Raw genomic sequence first — 22364 nt, forward strand, 5'->3', positions numbered from 1 at the left:
GTCCGCGAATGCGCTCCGTAGGCGCAGTCCGCGCGCAGCGGCGTCCCGGCACTTTCTCTAGGCTTCTCCGTGGCGGGCGGATCCGGGTATGGGCGCCGTGATGCGCCCCCTGCTCGGCCTCGTCCTAGTCTTCGCCGGCTGCACATTTGCCCTGTACTTGTTGTCGACGCTGCTGCCCCGCGGGCCGATAGTCGGCTCCGCCGAGGAGGCTGGAGGCAGGTGCGTGGCGGGGAGCGGGGTTCGGGTCAGAGGAACGGAGCCAGCTCCGAGGATGGGCTCTGGGAATCGGAGATCGGGGTTCTCGGGCCCGAGTCGTCGGGGGTCGGGATCTGCGGCTCTAGGACTACAGATCAGCATCTGGCATGCGGGCCGCGTCTGTGTACTCGGTCTGGGCAGGCCGGGTGCCGGGAGCGGGGTGCGGGGTGCGGGCTGCGCGGGAGGGCTGTCCGGGCGCCGGGGTGCCCTTACGGTGGTGATTTGCGAAGGGAAACGCGGCGTCTCACCGCGGCGTAGCCTGCTCGCGCATCTCTGTTCGCGCAGTGGTGTCGCCTCTGAGCGGGGTCCTGGCGCCTGCCCAGGCCCAGTTCTGACCCCCCATTTGCAGCCGACACTGCCCTGTGTGGTCCCGCAGCCCCTTCTTCCCGACTGCTCTCAGCATCCCTCCGTAGGCCTCCCCACCTCACTTCAGTCAAGTCTGACCTTGGGACTTAAAGGCATTCGAATTTCAAGAGAAACGTTGCAGGGAAAACTTTAAATTATTCACAAATTAATTATCGTGTCTGCCTGTCTTCCTGGCTGTCTCCACTTTTGCCCACCACCAAGTGGGTGAGGCCGGGGGCGGTACAATACTTACAGGGCTGGTTTGTCGTGAAGTTCATGGGAGTATACCTGGCACAGCATTGCGTTGTCAAGGATGTTACTGATACTTGAATATTAGGACAACTGTTTTCAGTTACTGTATTCTTTGGCTTTAGCTGAGAAGGCTCCACTGTGGGTGTCAGACATACTAAGAAACATTCTGATGAGAACTAGGAGGGTTTGCTCATAATTGATCACTGATGGATTCAAGGGTTGTTCAGATGGCAGAGGCACAATAGCCTTTACACTGTAGCCCTTGTACAGGGTTAAGAGTACACAGAGAACCAGGTAAAGAGCAGGGTGAAAAGCAGGTGCTTTCCAAAGGGCTGGCTTCATGCCTGATATACTATCAAGAAGGTTTTCTTTTATGGTGCGGGACAGATATACTTCCCAGAGAATCTCTAATTGGCATGTTAGTGAGTGATAAACCAGTATCTTTTTATCAGTAGTTATACTGATACCTAGTAACTCAGGAACAGTATGAAGTTTGTATGGTCCTTGGCTTGAAGCTCTTGGGGGACGAGGAGTTCCTTCAAAGGAAAGCAGTTCAGGGAGTTTAGTAACTGCCTGGAATTAATCCATTTGCCTTTTAAGAATAGATAATAAAACCTGAGAGCTGAAAAGGAACTTAGTGATATCCAATACCAACCCCTCATTTTTCAAATAAGGAAACTTGCAGCCCAGGGACTAGCCCAAGGTCACACAACTGGATAGTAGCAGAGTTAAGATGCCAACCCAGGTCTCTTGCTTCCAAGCCAGGGCTCTTATGTCTGCCTTTGCTGTGTTGTGTCAGGTCACCTGTTATCCTGGGCTCCCCTTATGTGTGTGTTTCCAGAAAACACATTTATAAACCTGTGCAAAGAAGATACACATGACTTTCTTAGATACTGGCTGATCTAGACTCATCTTTCCATCTACTTTTCCAAATCCCCAGGTCACTGTGGTTCCCCTCAGATCTGGCCGAGCTGCGGGAGCTCTCTGAGGTCCTCCGGGAATACCGGAAGGAGCACCAGGCCTACGTGTTCCTGCTCTTCTGCAGTGCCTACCTCTACAAACAGGGCTTCGCCATCCCTGGCTCCAGCTTCCTGGTCAGTGCCCTTCTCTCCTGTGCCAAGCGAGAAGCCACCTTCTGTCTTTGTGGAGGGCCCCTTAGGCTGTAAATCATACAGTCTAGGAGACAGACTATGGTGGCTACCATTTGCTGACAGCTTGCCCTGTGTCAGGCACTGACTTTATTTAATTTTTCCAATAGCCTTATAATATGGGCATTACTACCCACATTTTATAGATAAGGAAACGAGTGGTGAGAAGTTAAGTAACTGTCCAAGGCCACCAGGTGAGAAACGGGCAGGGCTGGGGTCTGAACCCATATCCTCCCAGCTCCAGAGTCTGCCTTTCCTCTCAGGTGTACTGCTTCTGCTTCTAAGGTACTGACAGCTATGGAGTGCTGTCCTTGAGATACATATGGGGACCCCCCTGCAGCTGGGTCACCTCTTCCTCCTCGGAGACCCTATAATGGTCTGCATTTTGGCACTGGTTTTGATTTTTTTTTTTTTAAGTTTTCTTTACTAATCTGAGTTCCTTGAAGACTGACCTGTTCCTTATTCTTGGCCATTGAGGTGCCTTCATAAATGTTTGATGAACAGATGCAAGTTGTTCATGGTGATGTTAAGATGTAGAGGATTGCAATGTCTCCCTGGTGTGGAGAAGACAAGTCATTCTGATTTTTCCAGGCAGCCTCCCGGCACTCAGGAGTCACAGTGTTAGACCTGGGCTTGTACTCTGGCTCTTGGATGCTTCTCATCAGTTGCCATCTCAGGTTATACATAGAATCTGTGCTACCCTCCCAGCAGCATTTTAAGCTATTTCATGTAAATGTATGTATAGTGTAGAGATTGGGTGGGTTTGAATACCAGTTGTGTAACCATGGGCAAGCCATTTAACTTCTGCAATCCTCTTTCCTCATCCGTAAAGTGGAAATACTCTTATGCAATGCCCTGGGAAGAGTAAGTGAAATAGTGGGTGTAGAGCAGCTGGCACTGTAATGGTACCTGGCACACAGTGGCCCTTAGCATTTGCTGGATGATTGAACACCTGAGCAGGAAACCCTGAGAACTTCCTGCTGTTTTGCTTCTTTCTCCTGCTCTAGGTTCTTTTTTCTACTGCAGGCTCAGGGTGAATCCATTAAGTAGGGTCTTTGTTGGAAACTGGAAGGAAGGCAAACATGTCCATGCCAAGAGAGATGGGGGGTGCTTGGGGTCAGGGGCTGACTCCAGGGCTGCCCCTGTATCTGCCTTTCCTCTTGAGCTGATCCCTCTTCAGGGCAAAAAGCCAGCTGCTACCTCGGAGTGAATCCTTTCTCTGCCTGGTACTTAATGTCTCACCTGTAGAATGGGGCAAGGATAGTATGCTACACAGGGTCACAGTAAGGAGGAAATAAGAGGTACTCAAACACTTAACACATAGTAGGTGCTTAGTATATTCCCATCTTCTCAATTCTAAGTTCCCCTTTTTCTTTCTCTCTTGGATCCCATGTTTGGCAGGGTGATAGCTGTCAATCAAACTGCTTTTATGATGCATTGGTTCACTGTTCATTTTTGTTAATCTGAGACTTTTTGAGTGTCAACTAGAACTCTAGTCAACACAAAATCCCCAGTGTTAGCATACTACATAGATGTACTTTCAGCAAAAAGCAAAGAAACAAGATGTTTTAGATAGCTTGTGTGGTCTTACTGAAGGACAATTCATGGTGTTTGCCCATTGAAAATAGTAAAAATAACTTGAGAGTTTAATTTCTGCCTTCCCAGAGCACCTGTGTCTGCAGGACCTACCCAGCCCATGCAGGAGGCTGGGTGCTGTATACACATATTATCCACTTAATTCTCTCCTGTCTTCTGAGGTGAATCCTCATCTCTGTTGTAAAGGTGATGAGACCAGGCCAGGGTTGTAGTTCCCAGCTCTTTGACTACATTTTATTTCCTTTTTAAAATGTGAGTTGGGTTTTGGCAGGGAAAATCACTGACAGAAGAGGGAACCCAGAACTTTCAGGCTCCAGATGTTCTAATGACTGAGGGTTTGTTTTCTTTGCAGAACGTTTTAGCGGGTGCTTTGTTTGGACCATGGCTGGGGCTTCTGCTGTGCTGTGCGTTGACATCAGTGGGCGCCACAGGCTGCTACCTGCTCTCCAGTATTTTTGGCAAACAGCTGGTGGTGTCCTACTTCCCGGATAAAGTGGCCGTGCTGCAGAGGAAGGTAAGGGGAGGGGCCGTGCCTGAGTGTTGCGCCCCCAGAGAGGCTCCCTGAGGCTAGAAGGGGAGAGAGGGGATCTTCCCTCATGGCGCTCCTCTGCCCTGCTGCAGAGGTCCTTGGGGTCTCCAGGAGGCACAGACCTGGGATCAAACCCCAGCTCCATCATTGTTAACTCTGACCTTGGACAAGTTACTGACTTCTCTGAGCCTCAGCTACTTCTGTTTTTAAAATGAGGAAAACAGTCTCTACCATGGAAGGTTGTTGGAAGATTTGGGAACAGAATATGTAAAAGTATCTAGAATAGTGCCTGGCAACAACACATTTTTAATATCTAGAGATTCTTTCTGCTTCTAAAAAAGCCTTATCTTCTTTGGCTACAGGTGGAGGAGAATAGAAACAGCTTGTTTTTTTTCCTACTGTTTTTGAGACTTTTCCCTATGACGCCAAACTGGTTCTTGAACCTCTCGGCCCCGATTCTGAACATTCCCATCGTGCATTTCTTCTTCTCTGTTCTTATCGGTAAGAGGCTGGAGGGGTAAGTTGGAGTCCTCCGAGTTGTCATATTGGGGGACTGCCCTGGGTTACCAGCCACATGGACATGTGCCTGCCTTTGAGAGCACAGGCTCGTGAAGAGTATTGCCAAGCCTTAAGACCTAAAGGAATTATTCCTCATTTCAATCCTGCTCAGGTTTGAACATGAAAATCCAAAAAAATACCATTGAAATAAATAAGGATTATTCATTCTACAACTGTATTTCGTGCCTATTGTTCCCTGAGCCCTGTGCTAGGCACTGGAATCAGAAGGTAGTCTGTGTAAGACATATGACTTGGCCCATAGTAAGGGCTCGGTGAACACTAGCCAGAAAGCAGGGTTGAAATGAACAAAAGTGGGCAGAAGAAAGGAGCCATGCGGAGGACTCTGGTCTTGGCCCTTGTTCTGATGAAGGTCTGCCTTAGGAAGAGCTTGTACTAGTGAAGCTCCTTCTTGCCTCTTGGTAGTTGTATGACCTTAAGCAAGCTACTTCCCCTCAGTGGGCCTCTTGACCAGATGAGGGGCCAGGACTAGAGCAGTGTTTCTTGAAATATGGGTCTTGGATTGCCTTTATCAGAATGGCACAGTGCTAACATCCTATAAAATTAGTGACTTTCTCCACAGGGGAAGTAAACCACCTCTTTACAACTAAGGCAAGGACTGCCTCTTTTAAGCCTTCTTCAAGCATAGAGGGAAAGAATACTCTGGTGTTCTGGGCCAAGTATGACAAGCTGTGGTTGAGCAGCTGCTATTAATAGGGGATTCCTGAGAGAAATTGAGATCTTAAATTGAAGCAGAATCTACCACAGCTAATTCTGGCCATAACGGCTTTCAGACAAAGTGCCTTAGTACCTCAGTTAGCCTGTAATTACCCAGGCAGCACGAGGCTTGGAAAGACTTCAGATCAGACCAGCTTGTCTGACAAGCTGTGTGACCTTGAGTGGTCTGTGGTCTGGAGGCATTTTCTAACATAGAAGAGGAATGGGGTCAGCAGGTCCCAGACCATGCAGTCTTGGGTGGGTGGGGTGGGCAGTTGAAAGAGGCTGTTCAGATGCGGGTTCCTGAGCTCTGCCTGGGACCCTGGTAACCGGAATCTCTGCGGTGGAGCCCCAGGATGTTCTTACCTTCACCAGGGGACTCTCACGCAACCAGCCCGCCTAGCCACCAGTTGGACTTTGGGATCCAGTGGATTTGATGACTTTTTAGAGACAGTATAGAACATGAAAAGAACTACTGCTTCTGAGACATTGGTTTGTTTTTATCTTAAGCATACTGTAGATCTCATAGTGCTGGTGCCTCTCTGCTTTGGCTGTTGGGCACTTGGAACCAGATTGCAGGGCACCTCTATGCATTTTGTACTAACTATACTCCTTGACTTATTCTTCACTCATTTGTTTATCCTATATAAAGATTTTTATCTTACTGTATTTTTGTAAACCATCTCAAGTCCTTTGGTTAAACAAGGTAGATGTGTAAGGGAAGTAAGAAAAGGAAGGGAAAGAGTGGAAAAGAAGAAGAGAAAGAGGTAATATGTTTAGGGGTCAGGAGTTGGGCAAAACAAAACAAAAAACCACTGGAGTCACTGTTGGGAATTCCTGGTGACAATTCTGAGAGGTTAGTGTTCTATTTCCCAGTAACAGGCGTTTTCCCTTTTCTTCCAGGTTTGATCCCATATAATTTCATCTGTGTGCAGACAGGCTCCATCCTGTCAACCCTTACCTCTCTGGATGCTCTTTTCTCCTGGGAAACTGTCTTTAAGCTGTTGGCCATTGCCCTGGTGGCCTTAGTTCCTGGAACCCTCATTAAAAAATTTAGTCAGAAAGACCTGCATTTGAATGAAACAAGCAACACTAATCATCTAAGCAGTAGAAAGGACACATGATCTGGACTTTTGGTTGCGATGTCCCTGGACTCTGTTGCTTATTTGTGCAATGGGTGTGGTCCTCTACAGCCCCTCATTGTTTTTTAATTACCATCAGCAGGTGATTTGGACAGTATTCTTCTGTGTGCAGTGTCTACATAGAAGACACTCTGTGCTCTAGAAGGTGAATTATATCAGGTTCTCAAACTTACCCTTTTTTAGCAGGATACTCTGCAAAACGGATGGCCTCTTAGAAAATCCTGCTGATACTTTACTGAGTAACAAAGAACTCAGGATGGTGTTGAACTTGCCCTTTGCCGAGCTCTGCTCTGCCTCGGGAAGCAATGCTGATTGTCCCTGTCCAGACCGCCTCTTTTTGTAAAGCGATAGGCTATGGTGACAGGTGTTCTCCTGTCAAGTCCCTAGTGGATGTTATTAGTGTAAATGACAACACGTGAACCCACATCACTGACCTCACTTTTCATCTTGTTAATCTCTTGAAGAATGTTGTGTACTTTGGTGACCTACCTCTTCCATAAACCAAGGGAAAGAAGCTGACAAACTGCATTGAACTTCCACCTACAGCTCAATTGCCCAGTGATTTCTGTGATGCTCTTTGTGTTCAGACACACTGATATTACCCTTTATGTCAAGTCTCCTCTTAGTTGTATTTCCTGGCAATTAAGCTGATTGCAGATAGACTATTAAATACAGATGGAGCTAACTGTATGTTATGGTATGTTCTGGACACATTGGGACAGGGAGGTCCCTTGACTGACCTGAACCAAATGACTATCAGTACATTTTCTAATCTGTCCTTTCCATGTGGGAATCCCTTTTCTGTCCTCTAAATCTGCTAGGATTTAATACACTTGGATATCAACCAGTGTACCCTCAATGTTTTTTTTCATTTTGGTATTTACCAACAATAACAGAAATAGTTCTATTTTATTAATTCAAAGAGAAAACCCAGTTTTGGATTTCTTTGTTGTATTTTAACTATCTATAGTTGTCCTTGCTTCATACAGTTGCAGTATTGAATTGGCACAAACTTAGGTTGATCCTTCCAAGGACAGAAGGAACTTGACACCTAAACTGACCACTCTGGGATGCTGTACCTATGGGAGTCACTTACCATTTCTGAGCAGAGCTGTTGCCCTTGGGCATCATCTGCTAGGTTCTTATTTTGCTTGGCCAAGTGTCTTGCCAAGGCTTTAATCTAGGCCCCTCGTTCTATATAAATTCTTGGGAGTATTTATGTTCAGTAGGAAGAATGATTTCCTAAGCAGTGTTTTTTGGATGTGATACGACCCAAAAAACACAAGGACTTCATTTTTAAATGTGTTATTTAAAAAAAAAAACCTTGATAACAAGAGCTGGGGTGAGAAGGCCAACTGGACTTTGAAATCTCTGGCTCTTCACGTTCTAGAGGAAGGGGGAAGAAGGAGCATGTAAGTTTCCCACACTACTGCAAGCACGTGCCCTTTGCCCTTTATCAGAATCCTTAGATTTATCTCTCTCCCTCCTCCATGATTTTGCAACAATGTGCCTTACCAAGTGTGCTTTTACAGGCAAAACAATCTCCCAAATAAATGGATATAAAAGTTATGTGTGGTGTGTGTTTGTACATATTACTAACATTCAGTTCCCTTTGCCAGTGGGAATCAGGAGTGACTGAATATCAAACAATCCAAAATAGTGTTTTAGTTTTTCACTCTCAGGAGGCTTATTGGAAGCCAGGCTCTCATTTTTGCTCTTTCCTTCTCTGTGCTCACTGTGTAGTGGGGGTCACTAATAACAGAGAAATAGTTGAAAGGTGGGCAGCAGGAAAGCCATAGGAAGAAGTAGGGCACCTTTCTAGACTATGACAGAATAGTCAGGAAGATATTGTAATAAAAGAATGGTTGTCTCTTCCTTCTGTGGATGCCTGAAATGCTGTGTCTTATGAAAGCAGCGCTTGGGATACAAAACAGCACCTTTAGGAAAGGACTGGACCAGAAAACAGTGAAGTACACTTTTTAATTTCATGCATGTTTGCTTTGATAGTTGCTTTTGTTCCTATCGCTGTACAATTGTTCGGTGCAAAGGGAGCCAGCATCCGAGGCCAACACAGATAGACAGTACTGGAGACCACAGGGGAGACAGATGAGGGGCTTCATTTTGAGACTTAACCACAAAAGAGTCAATTTGTTCCAAACTGATAATAACTCAAATTATTGCAAGAAAGTAGGCCCTACCACTCCCAGAGTCTGAGAAGGGTCACTGGAGGTGGAGAGCCATCCAGGTGACATGGACCTCTTCCCAATTGCTTGTACATTCTGGCTGGGATTCCCTCCAGCCTGTAACCATTGGAGGACCCTGTCTGCCTGATCACTAGGCAGCAGCCTGGGGCCAAGAGCCTGCATTCCCCTGAGTTCTGTGAAGTGGCCCTAAAGGATAAGCTGGGATTCTGCCATAAGTTTCCTTACAGTGGCCTTGCCATCTGCTTAGGGGCTTGGCTTTTGTGTAGAATCCCGCCATCATGCCCTGGCCATGTGACAGTTAACAAAACCCTTAACCCAACTCCTTTGGGGAGAGTTTAACCCAACTCTGTTTCTCAGAGCTGCCCCTCTTCTGCCACCTGTCCCTGAGAAGTGCTCCAGGCTCCACAAGGATCCTCCACTGGGCAGCCTTGTTCATTCCAGTTTGAATAGGTGCTTGCAGTATTGGCTGTAACATGCAAACAAGCAGACTAATGTATTTCTTATGTGCTCATCTGTGAGGTTGGTAACATTGGTGGTGTGACTAACCTAAGACATTTATTCTATGAAACCAGCAAAGAAGAAAAATCTTGCTGCCAAAAAAGGCACTAAATTCATACTGACAGTACAAGTCGAAGTCTTAAAAATATGTCACATTGTTTTGGTACATTAGTCTCAGAGTCCAAGGAAGAAACAAGTAAGTGGGACTTAACATGTTAACTTTTTGTTACAGAAGGTGAGGGAGGAACATGCTCATTTAACACAATGAAGTGATGTAGATGAACACATTCTGGAATTCAATCCGCCAGTAACGAGATTATTCAGTGGAGTTGTAGTCCAAAAGGGCAGTGGCTTTTTTTTCCTGCCAGCGGTGCTCCCCAGCAGCCATAGTGTGGGAGATCCCTGCATAGAACAATGCTGTGATCCTGTCATTCTCCTGTCAGCACTAACTCAAGACCAAGTTTAGGAAATAAGGAGCTTAGAACTGGGAGGGCAAACAGATACCTCCTTGCACAAATTCCAAGCAGGTGAATAGTTGTTGTTCCAAATGTGTTGAAAAAGGCTCTTAGGCTCTATACAGGCTCAGTAGGAAGGAATATGTGGTGATCAATAAATAACATTGGTCTTGGGTATTTAGGCTGGAGGTGGTAGATGGTAGATGGTGGAGGAAGGTATGTGGTGGGATTTTGGTTTCCAACTTAGTGGAAAAACAAAATAAAACATAGCATGCTATACTGCAGAGCAGGGTAGGAATTCCTTGGATTCCAAATATGATGATCTATTCTGGAGAATTCAGTTCCAGGAAGTTCAAGTAGGAATATTTTAAGGAAAGGGGAAAAAGACAACAAGGGCATGGGAAAAAGAGAGTACATGACTCGATCAATAAGGACACATTCACCCCTAAAGAATGTCAGTGCTGCACAATCAGGGACAGCACTTAAAAACTGGGTTGATATCAGGAAAACCCCAAACCATCACTTAGGGCAAGATTGAAATTTAGCACAATGAAGCTGAAATGGATGTCCAGTACTTATTACATCTTACTAAAATTAAGTCAAATCTGAACTCAAGTAGGCCATCCCAGGTCATCTTACAACAGAGCCAGCATCTTCGCCTTTCTGACTACAAGCTCCCCACACTCTTGCAAATGGGTCTAAACTTCTGTGGGGGTAAGGTCTTTTATAATTTCAAAGTAGATGCAGGCCTCTCAATCCTTCTGCTAAGCAATTTTAAGAGGAATTATTATTCAGAGAACATGATCTAGAAATAGAAATCAGAGCCAAATGTTCTGTAACACAAATTAGAACTCATTATCTTGCAGTCAGTCAAAAACAGGTGTTAAATGAATGTGGACATTCATCCCAAGGTGGTTAAACTTCCCATCAACAAAGCTTGAAACCGTAGTCCTGTGAGGTTCCTTAAAGCACTGTCGCACAGTTGTCAGGACTGAAGAATTAGCTCGTGAATTCCCTGGGCTCCTGATTCAACACTCTTCAGATGACCGTGGAGTTGTTCTAAAATACACACCAATTCAAAACTGCCTTGGTTAGCTCAAGGGCAGGGCAGGACTGGGACAGAGAAAGTGTTTCTCTTTGTAACGTAGACTAATGACACTATTCTCTGAAGCCTCTACTAACTTCAAAAAAAAAAAAAGTTCACTGAGGGGCTTTATTCAACTCTTGACAAAACAGTGAATGACTGAAGATTTAACATAGTCTACTAGCCTACTACCTTGACATGCTCTGAGTGGTTAATCCAGACAAGGTATATGGCATTATCATGACAGACAGTCAAGATGGGAGTTCAAAAAACTTAGCAAAATTATGAGGTATCAGGTGTGGTTTTTCTAGGAAGACCATCACTGATGGGTTTAAGACAGACATTGATCCACATGTTTCTCTTTTGCCATTACAGGTGGGCAAGAACTGGACAAGCTGAGATGTGTTTTATGTTGGACAGAAAGAAGACAGGGTTGTAGCTTCTCAGTTCCCAAAAGCAATGAACCAGAGAGATCCACAGAACAGTGTGGTCTCAAGTCCTAGGATGGAAACTACAGCCTTTGAAGGTACTTTCTAGCCCTGTGACCCACTAAGTGACAAGGCCTCATTCTGGAATTTCTCTAGTCTTGTTATGGGAAGACATCACAGCTAGACATTTGATGTTATGCCATATATGTACCTTTTTTTTAGTCTCCCTGCTAAATCCAACTAGGAGGAAATAAGGTTGGTTTTGTGGGGTCTGGCCAGATGGAGATTACAAACTATGTTGCCATTTCTTGAAACTCTCTACCCATAAACCCTTGGTAGAAACTTTCTAGGTCTGTTCCTCTCAGGGCATTAAATAATTCTTTTTTTGCTTCTAATGTAGTCCCATGATTTTATTTCTAAAGAAAGTTGAGAAAGTTTACAGCTTTTGAAGTATTTGTCCATCCACTCAGTCATCTGCCCACCAGGAACTTTCAGAGCAAGTCAAAATCACAACGTATCTACTGGGCTCCAGGGCAGAACACCAACCCTCAGATGATTGTTGTTGTACAAAGAAAAAGCAGAAATACAAGTGAGCTGAATACCAGGGAGCTCCCAAATGGAAGTTCCATTTTCATTCCTTCATAAAAATCCATAATAATTCATGGTTAGCAATAAACACATTGTGCTACACTGTAAACCACACCTTCTGATCAACAGAAAATGAGAATGATAGTAATTATAAAATAAAATAACAATGATAATGCCATAACTTAAGATCTTTTGTGTAGTCCAGCCACAGAATTTATACAAAATGGAATAATTTAATGCAAACAATACTGTTCTCTGTATAAGTTAAACATTTTCCTTCATCCTACCTAAAAGCTATAAATTATAGACACTAAATTTTAAATCAGTGTCACAAAATAAAGTGTAAACAAGTGGAGGGACTGAACAAGCAGAAGGAACTGCTCTACATTCTCTCCTGCCTTTCCTTTTTGGCTGATGTAATCAATGAAACCCAGAGGAAGGCAACATTTTCATCTGCATTGGAAATGTTTTAATACCTGTATGTGTAAATCTTTCTTCATGTTCAATATGATGCAATATCAAAGAGGTTAGCTATCTTCTTCAGGTCTTGAGCCTAGAAAGGTTGTCTGACAGTAACCTCTCTTAGAGACAGACATAGGAACTAGGCCAACATCTGTGTTTATTTTAAATTCTAGATAAAAATTTCCTTAAGGCCAATGAAGTACCTTGGGATGCTTTTCAGAGCCCATAATCCTGGAAACAGGAAGGACCTCATGCCTTGGACAATGTAAAGTCTTTCTAACTGCTGCTCAGCATCAGTTCTTTTGTAATTTCCAATCCATATATTCAAAACTGCATTGATCCAAAGTGAAGTAAAATACATTTTACAAGTAGCATTTAACAAAAATGCTATTGTGGTGGGAGGGGGGGTTGCCTTTTGCAAGTTGCTTATTTTGCTTTTATTCTGATAGTGTAGCCAGTCACTAAAGCTTCCAGGATGGAATGAGTTAATGAATAAAAACAGGAGGGATGGTTTGGGATTGGACATTGGACAGACTCACACATATCCTAGCTGCCTTCAAAGTCTGTTCTGTTTGTATCAGTAGGACTCTTAATAGACAAGCAACCTGATTCTAGAGAGGGGTGATCCCATCTTCTCCATGTAGCTGAACTGAGACATTGAGAATATGTACTTTTACAAATTCCACATTTGCTTTTTGAACACTGTTGTGAATTTCCTTTTCCCCATTCTTCTCTCCTCCCAAGTCCCCTGTTCTTTTTTTTCTCTAAAGGAAGTAGTCAATAGGTGGAAAGGAAATTGGCTGTAAAAAAGTGGCACTTAAGTCAGAAAAACAAACACATTGGTCAAGGTAGCACATTTGGCAAGGTAATGACACTGAGAGCATTAAAGCGGGAAGTGTTTGTGAAGGACCAGGTTTGAAGCTATCTTCAGTCTCACTACCAAATGCTGCTTAAAATTTTAAAAATGAAATCAGCTTCTACATACACAGTTTTCTTTTTCGTCCTAAAGGAAACACATGCCCTCAAAAACCTCGTGTGAAGGAACCTGGTCACAAACTTTTTCTAAGCCATTTCCATCACCCATCTGAATAAGCTGGTTCAACTTAATGTGGTCTGTTCACATTACCTGGAATTGCTTTTCTTGTGCTGTTCTTTGTTTCCTAAAATGCTCAGTATGTCTTCCTCTGGCTCTTCTTCATTTACTTACGGCCAAAAGAACTGGTCCCCTGTTCAAGTAGCAACAATACCTCCTGGCCCCACAAATTCCCAAGGATGTTGCTCCTAAATTCCATTTCTTTTCTTTCTTGCTTTCTTTTTTTCTCTTTCCCTTTTTTTTTTTGCAAGAAATTATTGTGTCTCTCTATATATCATATATAGTTCACTCTTTACAGTACAAAGTGTTAAAATGTCAAACAAAAATAAATATCAATGTTACAGTAGCTAGAATATTCAATAAAATAGATCCCTGCCATTCTTGATTGAAATGTTCGGTAAGACTTAATTTCATTTGGGTATTTTTTTTTCCAGAGATTTGCGAAGTCTCACGTTCTTGTTATTGCAGCTCATTTCTAGGGTAAGAAAGATGGGGCAGCTCTCTTCCCAGACAAAAAAGCAGGGAGAGAGTGGGAAGAGTCTGAAGGTGGGGTGGATTTGAAATGCCAGCAGTCATGAGATCTTCAGGATCAGTGTTCCTTCATTACCACGTGGCAGAACTGTAGTGTTTATTGGTCCTAACTGTGGCATCAGAACACTCCCCCTCTGAAGAGTCACAGTCTGAGTCTTCAAGCTGCATAGGATTCTGCAAAGTCAAGACAAAATAAGACCTTAATTCATTTCTGCAGTCACTCGGTAAACATATATTGAATGCCTCCCACACAATAGGCACAGTGCTGGGTTGCTGGCTAAGGGGGTGGCAGAGATAAGTGAGCCCAGGAGAAAGGAGACATAAAAAGACGATGGTGACCATGCTAAGGGACCACCCAAAGCCCCGCCCATGCAGTGTTTCCTACACTCCAGGCACAGCTGTCAGGGCTGCACATCTATTAATCCATTTAATCCTTGCCAACTCTATGAGATAGATGCTGTTATCACACCCATTTTACAGATAAGGAAACTGACGTGCACAGAGGGTAAGTGTGTTGCCCAAGTTGCACAGTAAGTGGGAAGGCTAGGATTTGCACCTAGGCAGCTGGATTCCTGGGTACCCACTTTCAAACACTCTGCTATCCTGTCTCTCAGAAGGCAGCACTCTATTTGAACTAAAGTGTTAACATGTGCTATGATAGCAGCATCCATGGGACAGTGGGGACGTGGAGGAAGGAGGCTCATGCCCTTCGTCAGGGTGGGAGAGGGGGCTGGGAGGAGGTGAGATCCGAGTTGAATTTTAGGACAGAGGGTTCCAGAGCAGCTCAGTGTGCCTCACTGGGAAGAACTGCCCTCATTTCAGGAGCTCTCTCGGTCTCCGCACTCCCACTCACTTCCTGAAGGCTACTGTTTTATCTTATATACTGAGGGATAACTTTAAGGCCCTAGGGACCTGAGCCTGTTTTAACAGAAAAGAACTACAGGAAGGGAAAAGTGACGAGGTGAGAAGGAGAAGCCCCCACCTCATAGCCCCGTTCCTCTGTGCACAGCTTGCCCAGAGACATCTGCGTCTTCACGCGGCGCACAGCACACTCTTTGTCAGAGAGCCCATCTGAGTGGGAGGATATCTCAATGGGGATCTCTGGCGTCTGGGACAGCAGGTCATCTAGCTTGTCCGCCAGGTGGTCTTCAAGTTTGTCCACTAACTCGTCAGGACTGTTTGAATGGTCACTGGTATTGCCCTCTTCTCCGTCAGACACAGAGAAATTCTCGGAGCTGAAGGTTGAGTAAGACTGGCAGCTGCGGATACAGCGATGAGGCCTAGAACCACAAAAAACCAAAGGAGCTCAGTCACAGGACAGCTCCTTTCCTTTCCTTGTCTGTCAGCCACAGCCATGGTGAGAGGGCATCTAGGTTCTCCCTGCCCCTGAGAGATTCAAATTCAGATAGGCAGACACTATTTAATTTTAAGGCAGCAGAAGGGGAAATTTGGTTTATATGTTGATGTGGCTAACCCACATTCCAACACTAATGGCTACCACTGGTCTGAAAAAAATCAGCTGGTCTGATCACACTGTGTACACTTATGCATGGGATGGAAATGTTCAGATTGAAATTATGTTTCCTGTTCATGGAATCCTAGATTCTCACAATAATGAAACTTGGGAGATGCTCTAGTCTAATTCATTTCCCAGATAGAACACTGGAGCCAGAGAGGGGAAGTGACTTGTTTCAGGTCATACCATCAGAGGTGGAACTGGGGCTTGGCTGGGTCTGCGCACACCCACTTCGGTGTCCTTCCCTGTCCCCCCACTCCACCCCAGCTGTACTGCCCATTGAGCTTGGCAGCTCTGGAAGGCAGAGTACCTTCACCACCCCTGATGACTGACCCATAACGGAAATAAGCTTGGAAGGAACATTCACCCTGTAGCTGGGGGTACTGCCCAGTCAGTTAATGGCTCATTCCAGTTAACATGGGGGTTTAGCTGTGATGAGGCAACACTTCTGGGGTGGGGATGTGGACAGAATTTGCCAAAGTTCCTTCTTTCTTTTCCATTGTTTATAAGTAGTCTAGCAAATAAGAATGCTGTTAGCCTACGTTGGTTTAAAAAGCAAAGCAAGTAATAAAAAGAAGACTGCCATTTCCCTCTGTCATTGTCTGATCTCTCTGTATTTCTTAGTCTTAAGTGATTTTGATGCCGTATGATCTGAGCCTGGATGATGACCAGGCCAGGTGATGGGCTGAGTTTGAAGGACCAAAGACACATGAAAGGCTGTGTGGGAAAGGGAAGTTAAGGGGGGACTCACACAACTTCTCAAGGCTGGTAATCCAGAAGGGAGACAGAGAAGAACCTTATGATTCAAAAAGCAAAACAATTACAGCAAAAAACAAAGGTGGGAATCCATTAGTTCATGGAGTGTCGTAGGAACAAAAGCTGGAAGTAACATAATTGATGTCAGTAGACTGAGTTCAAAGAATAAAAAGATACTTCACTTGGGCCCATTCTTACTGCATAGGAGAAAACATAGTGTCCAAGGAGACAATAAGATGGCAATAGCTACTTGTTAGGAATGCTCAGGGGATGAGGACAGATTTCAATTCTATGCAGAGCATGGGGACCCAGAGTACAATTTACCAAAGGATTAGGAGTTCCTTGGTTTGCAGAAAATTCCTATTTCTGGGTAGGTACATAACCTTCCTGGGGGACTCTTAGAGCTTTACTTTTCAAGAATAGAATTCCTATTATCAAAAAAGACCTCCTGGGAGGAAAATATTTTCCCTACTCCTAGTCCAGATGTAGGGGGATGTGCTCATTCCCTAATCCTACCAGCAAAATTATTATCAGGGGTTAAGAGGGAAGGTATTTCTAAGTCCAGGTTGAAGGAGGACTCAACCCATCTAATAATACTTAACTTGAGGCATAACATCCAAGGCACGGAGTGTGCTACAGCCTGAATTGTGTAACCCCCCACTCCCTGCTGAATTCATATGTAGAAGCCCTCCATCCTCTGTGACTAAATCTGGAGACAGGGTCTCTAGGAGGTAATAAAGGTCCAGTGAGTAATGATGGGGACCTAATCCCAAAGAACCTTATAAGAAGAGAAAGATCTCCTGCACCTCCCCTCTCCTTCCCTCCCTGTGAAGGTGCGGCGAGGAGGCTGCTGTCTGCAAGCCGAGAAAACAGTCCCCACTGGGAGCCCTTGATCATGGTCCTCCCAGTCTCCAAAAGTAGGTTAAATAAATTTCTGTTCTCTATGCTACCCAGCTGTGGTATTTTCTTATGGTAGCCTGGGAGGTATGCTAGTAACCAGTAAAATAACCTGTAAAACAGCATGGCCATCCCTCATTAAATGCCCACTATATTCTCAACTGTAGCCTTGAATCTGTATTTATGTTCTTTACCTTGAAGTTCCTGTGAAATGAATTCTAATGGACTGGAGTCTGCTGTGCATAGTCAGCTGCCAAAATATGGCAATGGGAAAATATGAACACAGTGAGTTGGAATTTCCCTGTAAGGTGGTTGTTAGAAAGTGCCCTGTGACTGAACAGGAGGTGGGGCAAATGTGGGATTTTCCCCCATTATACTGAAAGCAGCCATATATGTTCATTGGTGTTACCTCTGTCTTCGTGGAAATTCAACTTCACTATCTACTTCCCCTTCTTCCTCTTCTGAGGAATCATCGCCACTCTGAGAATAGGAGAAAAGAGTTTTATTTCTCTTCTTCTCTCTCTCTCTCTCACACACACACACACACTACAAACACATGTAGACTCCCTGTAAAAGATTTAATTATCATCAAGAAGTGCCATCTTTAAACTTATTTTCATTCATTAATTTGGCAACTTTTCCTGGGTGTCCATGGTGATTGGCCCTGTACTAGATGCCAGAAGACAGCATCTAACTGAATAAAATGTTATCTTTGCCCTCATGGATGGTCCATGAGACTGTCCAAGGTGAGTGATGGAGAGGGACAATTGGAGAGGCAGTCTTGGGATTTGGGAAATTACCATTGCTAGTATCTCCAGGCCCTGACATAGAGACTCCACCAAGAAGTGATCTGTCAGTTCTAACAAGCCCAAAGACTACCTTTTCTCCTTTTATGTACCAATTACCTTTTCACTAATATTATAGTTATGATACTTATGTTTTCTCCACTACTAAAGCATACTTTATTTAAGGGTCAAGCCATATCTTGTGGTACTGTATTCCTCACTCCACCATTAAATACAACACTGCACACAAAACAGGTGCTGAGTACATTATGGAGTCATGCTCATGGGGGTAAGGGGGCTCTGATTGGGACATCTGAGGCCTCATGATTACGGGGCTCTGTGGTTGATCTGGAAGATTGCATAGGTGTCCTGTCTGATGAGGTAACCTTCTTTCACAAGGAAGATTCCGTCTCTATTCAAGGGCGTAAGAGTAGCCACATTTGAGATCAACTGTCCTTAACCACAGCATCACCGGATTACTATGATCCCTTGTGAGTTAGGTGACTGGGGCCAAGTAATTGTGCCAAAGATTGAAGATAACTTACTTTTAGAGTTGGTTCTCATCTACCATTACTCTTACCCATTAGTTTACTGTGCACTAAATATTTTTCATACATAATCTTTTTTTTAACTATTAGCTAACATTTTTGGAAGGTAGTTATGTGCCAGGTATTAGTATTCTGATATGCTTTTCTGAGTAGGAAAGACAGGGATGGAGTTAATCCTGACTGCGGAGATATGTACTTTACCTTGGGTGTACCAGTGGGGGCATATCTCTGGAAAGAAAAGTTGAACTGCTCTGTGGCAGTGCAGTTCTAATGAGGCCAAATGTATGAGGTGTGCATTCCGTAGCCTGGCCCCCAGATGGCATGAAAATGGCATCAGACTGGTTCAAAGATACATGTTACTTGGGAGGGGACTTAGGATGGGGTGACTGCTATTGGGGAGATGAAAATATTCTAAAATAGATTGTGGTGATAGTGACACAACTGTGAATAAAAGCACTGAGTCATACACTTACTGGGAGAACTGTATGGTTTTGTGGTGTGGTATGGTGAATTAGATCTCAGTAAAGTTGTTACTGAAAAAATACATGTTACTGGCCATAGGGGTGGGGGGAGTAGAGAACAGATTACCTCAAATCCACTGCCCCACCTGAAACAATTTAATCTCTGGGAATGCTTAGTCAGTAGCAGAACTGCATGTGGAGGAAGAAATACAGTTCTGAGACAGTAGCCCTCAGTTTCAGCTTCTTTTCTATTAAATGCTAATTGACCAAGACATACTCATTTATATTTTAGGCCCTTTCATTCCTTCACCTAAATTCCTGGTGAATGCTGGTGATGAGATGAAGCAGTACTTAGAACTGAGTGGGTGTTTACTGGGCACTAAATATTTTTCATATATAATCTTATTTTTAACTATTAGCTAACATTTTTGGAAGGTAGCTATGTGCCAGGCCCTGGTCTGAATGCTTTATATGTATTAACTCATTTAATCTTCACATCAACCAGTGAGGCAGGGGCCACTATTAGCCCCATTTTATAGACAAGGTCTAAGTGGAAAAGCCTGGCTTTGAGCTTAGTTGCAACCTACTCCCAAGCTCATGCTCTTAACCACTATGGCAGATTGCCTCCAAGCTAATAAGCCCAGGCAGCCAGTAGGCTAGGAGATGAGGAACAGATTTTAATGACTGAGAACTGGCTGGGTCATGATGGTTATTAGAAAAGGCCACATTTCCCAAAATGTATTGTAAAGAAAGCTAGTTCCATGGGGATTAATAGATGTTATTTTCAAAAGCTAGTATGGTCAAACAGATGAGGAAAATGCTGCATTAAATAAGGTTAGTGCATGATTTCTCAAAGCCTAGGATTTGTTAATGTACACTAGGAATCTTCCAAGAGTGGACAGAGAATACTGTTTCCCAAACTTGTTATATAATGGGGTACTTCCTTCTTACAGCATCTGTCAGGACCAGGCTAGGGTAGTAGTTTCCCAACTATTTTGATGAAATATCCATCATATATGGTTATTAATCTATCTATAAGTTATATATATTTGAATCTGGTTCATTAGTTCCCGAAGTGTATTCTCTAATTCATCACTTAAGTAGTATAGAAAGTATTTAAAGAAACTTGTTTAGGCTTTTGTTATCTTATCCTTTTACAAAATGTACAGCTGTTATGTATGTTTTATAATGTGCACAGTGGGATCTGACATTCCACGAAGGCAGTGATGTCATTATAGCTTACCTTCTGAAGGGGCCTTATTTTTCGAGGTAGCATGGGGGGTGTGATGTGATGAGGGATGCCAAGGGATGATGCAGACCTACAGCCACTGAATTCATTTTTTTCTGTTTTCTCAGGAGCGTGGCCATTTTCTGAGATGGAATTGTGTGCTGGTGACTTGGAAAGGTCTGGGCCCCTCCCCACCGGCTCAGCAGAGGGCATGTCTGAGGACCCGCACTGGAGGCAGGGGTCACAAGGGTCAGCCTGACAACAGCCCCAGGGGCCAGGCAGGCCCTTGTCAGGCTCAGACCTTCTCCAGCAATCCGCTGCCATGGCTGTGGAGATGAGGTCAGGGCTAGAGCCGGGCATCTGTCTTTGAGCATGGTTGCTGAGTGGGCTCCGCAGGGCTGCTGCTGGGCCAAAATACCTCAGGTTGTTGGCACAGGCTGCAATGTCCTGTCCATGCATACTGAGTCTGGGATGGTGGCTCTGAGAAATGGCAGGAGGTGGTCGCTGGTATTGCTGCTGCAGAGGATTATGGTGATGGGGAGTAGAGTACTGGGCTTGAGCCTGGCTCAGGTGAGTGGGATGGGGTGAATTTTCCTGGGCTGGTGGGTTTTTCAAGATTGCTGCAAAGTCACTATGGCTGCCCCTACTATTCCCTCGGCGGTGGCGTGGTTTGCTTCGGTATCGGCTCTTGCTGCTAGAGGTGGACATTTTGGGACTTCCGGACAAAGGGGATGCGGCAGGAGCCACCTCCATACTGGGGATACCTTCAGATCTCAACAGATCTGGCCTGGAAAGAAAGAATAGGTTTTTAAACTTTTGAAAACACACTCAAATTTGTGGGAATATAACCCAAACCTTAAAACACACACACCCTTTGAATCAGCAGTCACATATACAGAAGAGATTTATCCAATGGAGATAACGGATGTGCACAAAGATGTAATGTTATAATGTTGTTTAAAATAGCAGAAAGAAACAACCCAGATGTCTACTTTTAGAGGATTCCCTTTATTCTTTATGGACTTTATTCTGTATCTCATTAGCTGAGGTCCTCAATCCCCTTTAAATTCTAGTTCTACCCTACAGGTTCGATCTCTTCCTTATAATTTCAGCTGTCAGCCTGGTGCCAGTATGTCAAGGCAAGGGCATGGGGATTTGTCCACAATCAGAAATCTGTCTGATGACCCGGATAGATCCCATGAGGAACCACAAAAGTCAGAGATCTGCTACTAGAGAAGGAAACCTTAGGTTAATCAGGCAAGACGCTAACTTGGAGTCTGGTCTAGACACACTGTCCTTGAGGGCTGGGCCTATGTCATTATCCATCTTTGAATGTGAAAGAACTGAGCAGGAAGTCTCTGGCTTATAGTAGGTCCTCAAAATTGGTTTACAGAAGGAGATAAAAGGGGTGGGGGCAGAGGCAGAAGGAGTAGAGAGCCCAGGAGATGAGCAGAGCCAGCAAGGGAAGGGCACGTGAGAAGCGACATGGTGTTGTACTGACTCTCAAAAGGAATTTGTTCCTCTCACAGCCTGCTTCCAAGGGCCCACGGGGCTGTCATGCAGGCTCCATGCAGGAGTAAGCCAGCACCTGAAGGTCAACCTGAAGCACACTGACTTCAAGGCCCTTAGGAAACAATAACGGTTTTTGAACTGAAAACCTGATTCAAGGCAGAGAGCCTAGGACATCAGGTAGTCCCACTCCTTCCTTCCCATCAGAGAGAAGCCTCACCCTTTGGGACCAGACAGACCCAAATCAGCAGGAGATTTCAGAACGGGAGGGCCCAAGCTTTTTTTTTTTTAATGACAGAATTCTTTTCTCAAATGAATTATTATGAGAAATCCAGTATATAAGACAGATATAGTAAGATAACAAATTGGTGGTTGCCAGAGGTGAGGTGTGGGGGATGGGTGAAATGGGTGAAGGGGGTCAAAAAGTACAAATTTCCAGTTATAAAAAAAATAAGTCCTGGAGATCAATGTATAGCATGGTGACTATAGTTAATAATACCGCATTGTATATTTGAAAGTTGTTAAGAGAGTAGATCTTAAAAGTTCTCATTCTTTTTCTTAAAAGAATGAGAACTCTCAAAAGAAAAAAAATTGGAGTGGAGCCAAGATGGCGACATGAGTAGAGCAGCGGAAATCTCCTCCCAAAACCACATATATTTATGAAAATATAACAAAGACAACTCTTCCTAGAATAAAGACCAGAGGACACAAGACAACATCCAGACCACATCCACACCTGCGAGAACCCAGCGCCTCGCAAAGGGGGTGGGCCAGGTGACTAA

General features: G+C 44.3%; 2 protein-coding genes across 10 annotated transcripts in view; one reads left to right on the forward strand and one right to left on the reverse strand.

The window, feature by feature from the left end:
• Positions 1–20339, forward strand: TMEM41A (transmembrane protein 41A). Of its 4 annotated transcripts, none has more exons than XM_073231966.1 (6): positions 1–219; positions 1793–1946; positions 3949–4110; positions 4488–4626; positions 11156–11306; positions 20202–20339. In XM_073231966.1, exons 1-5 carry the CDS (start codon positions 89–91, stop codon positions 11281–11283), a joined length of 714 nt encoding a protein of 237 aa, XP_073088067.1. In that variant the 5' UTR covers positions 1–88; the 3' UTR covers positions 11284–11306; positions 20202–20339. The 4 variants fall into 4 exon arrangements, 3 of the variants coding, with proteins under 3 accessions (XP_073088067.1, XP_017536696.2, XP_017536689.2); XR_001856453.3 differs by lacking the exons at positions 11156–11306; positions 20202–20339 and adding exons at positions 5773–5889; positions 6301–6504 and having other exon boundaries at positions 2–219; XM_017681207.3 differs by lacking the exon at positions 20202–20339 and having other exon boundaries at positions 11156–11603.
• Positions 13581–22364, reverse strand: part of MAP3K13 (mitogen-activated protein kinase kinase kinase 13) — a 124581-nt gene continuing 115797 nt past the window's right edge. For all 6 annotated transcript variants that reach the window (XM_017681189.3, XM_017681173.3, XM_037024151.2 and 3 more), the window contains 4 exons: positions 20089–20860; positions 17461–17531; positions 14865–15162; positions 13581–14056 (listed from right to left, as the gene is read on the reverse strand). In XM_017681189.3, the coding sequence (XP_017536678.1) occupies positions 13955–14056; positions 14865–15162; positions 17461–17531; positions 20089–20860 (1243 nt within the window). In that variant the 3' untranslated portion in view covers positions 13581–13954. The remainder of the gene's footprint in view (positions 14057–14864; positions 15163–17460; positions 17532–20088; positions 20861–22364) is intronic.

Source organism: Manis javanica, chromosome 3 (genome assembly GCF_040802235.1).
Source record: "Manis javanica isolate MJ-LG chromosome 3, MJ_LKY, whole genome shotgun sequence".
NCBI classification, from domain to species: Eukaryota; Metazoa; Chordata; class Mammalia; order Pholidota; family Manidae; genus Manis; species Manis javanica.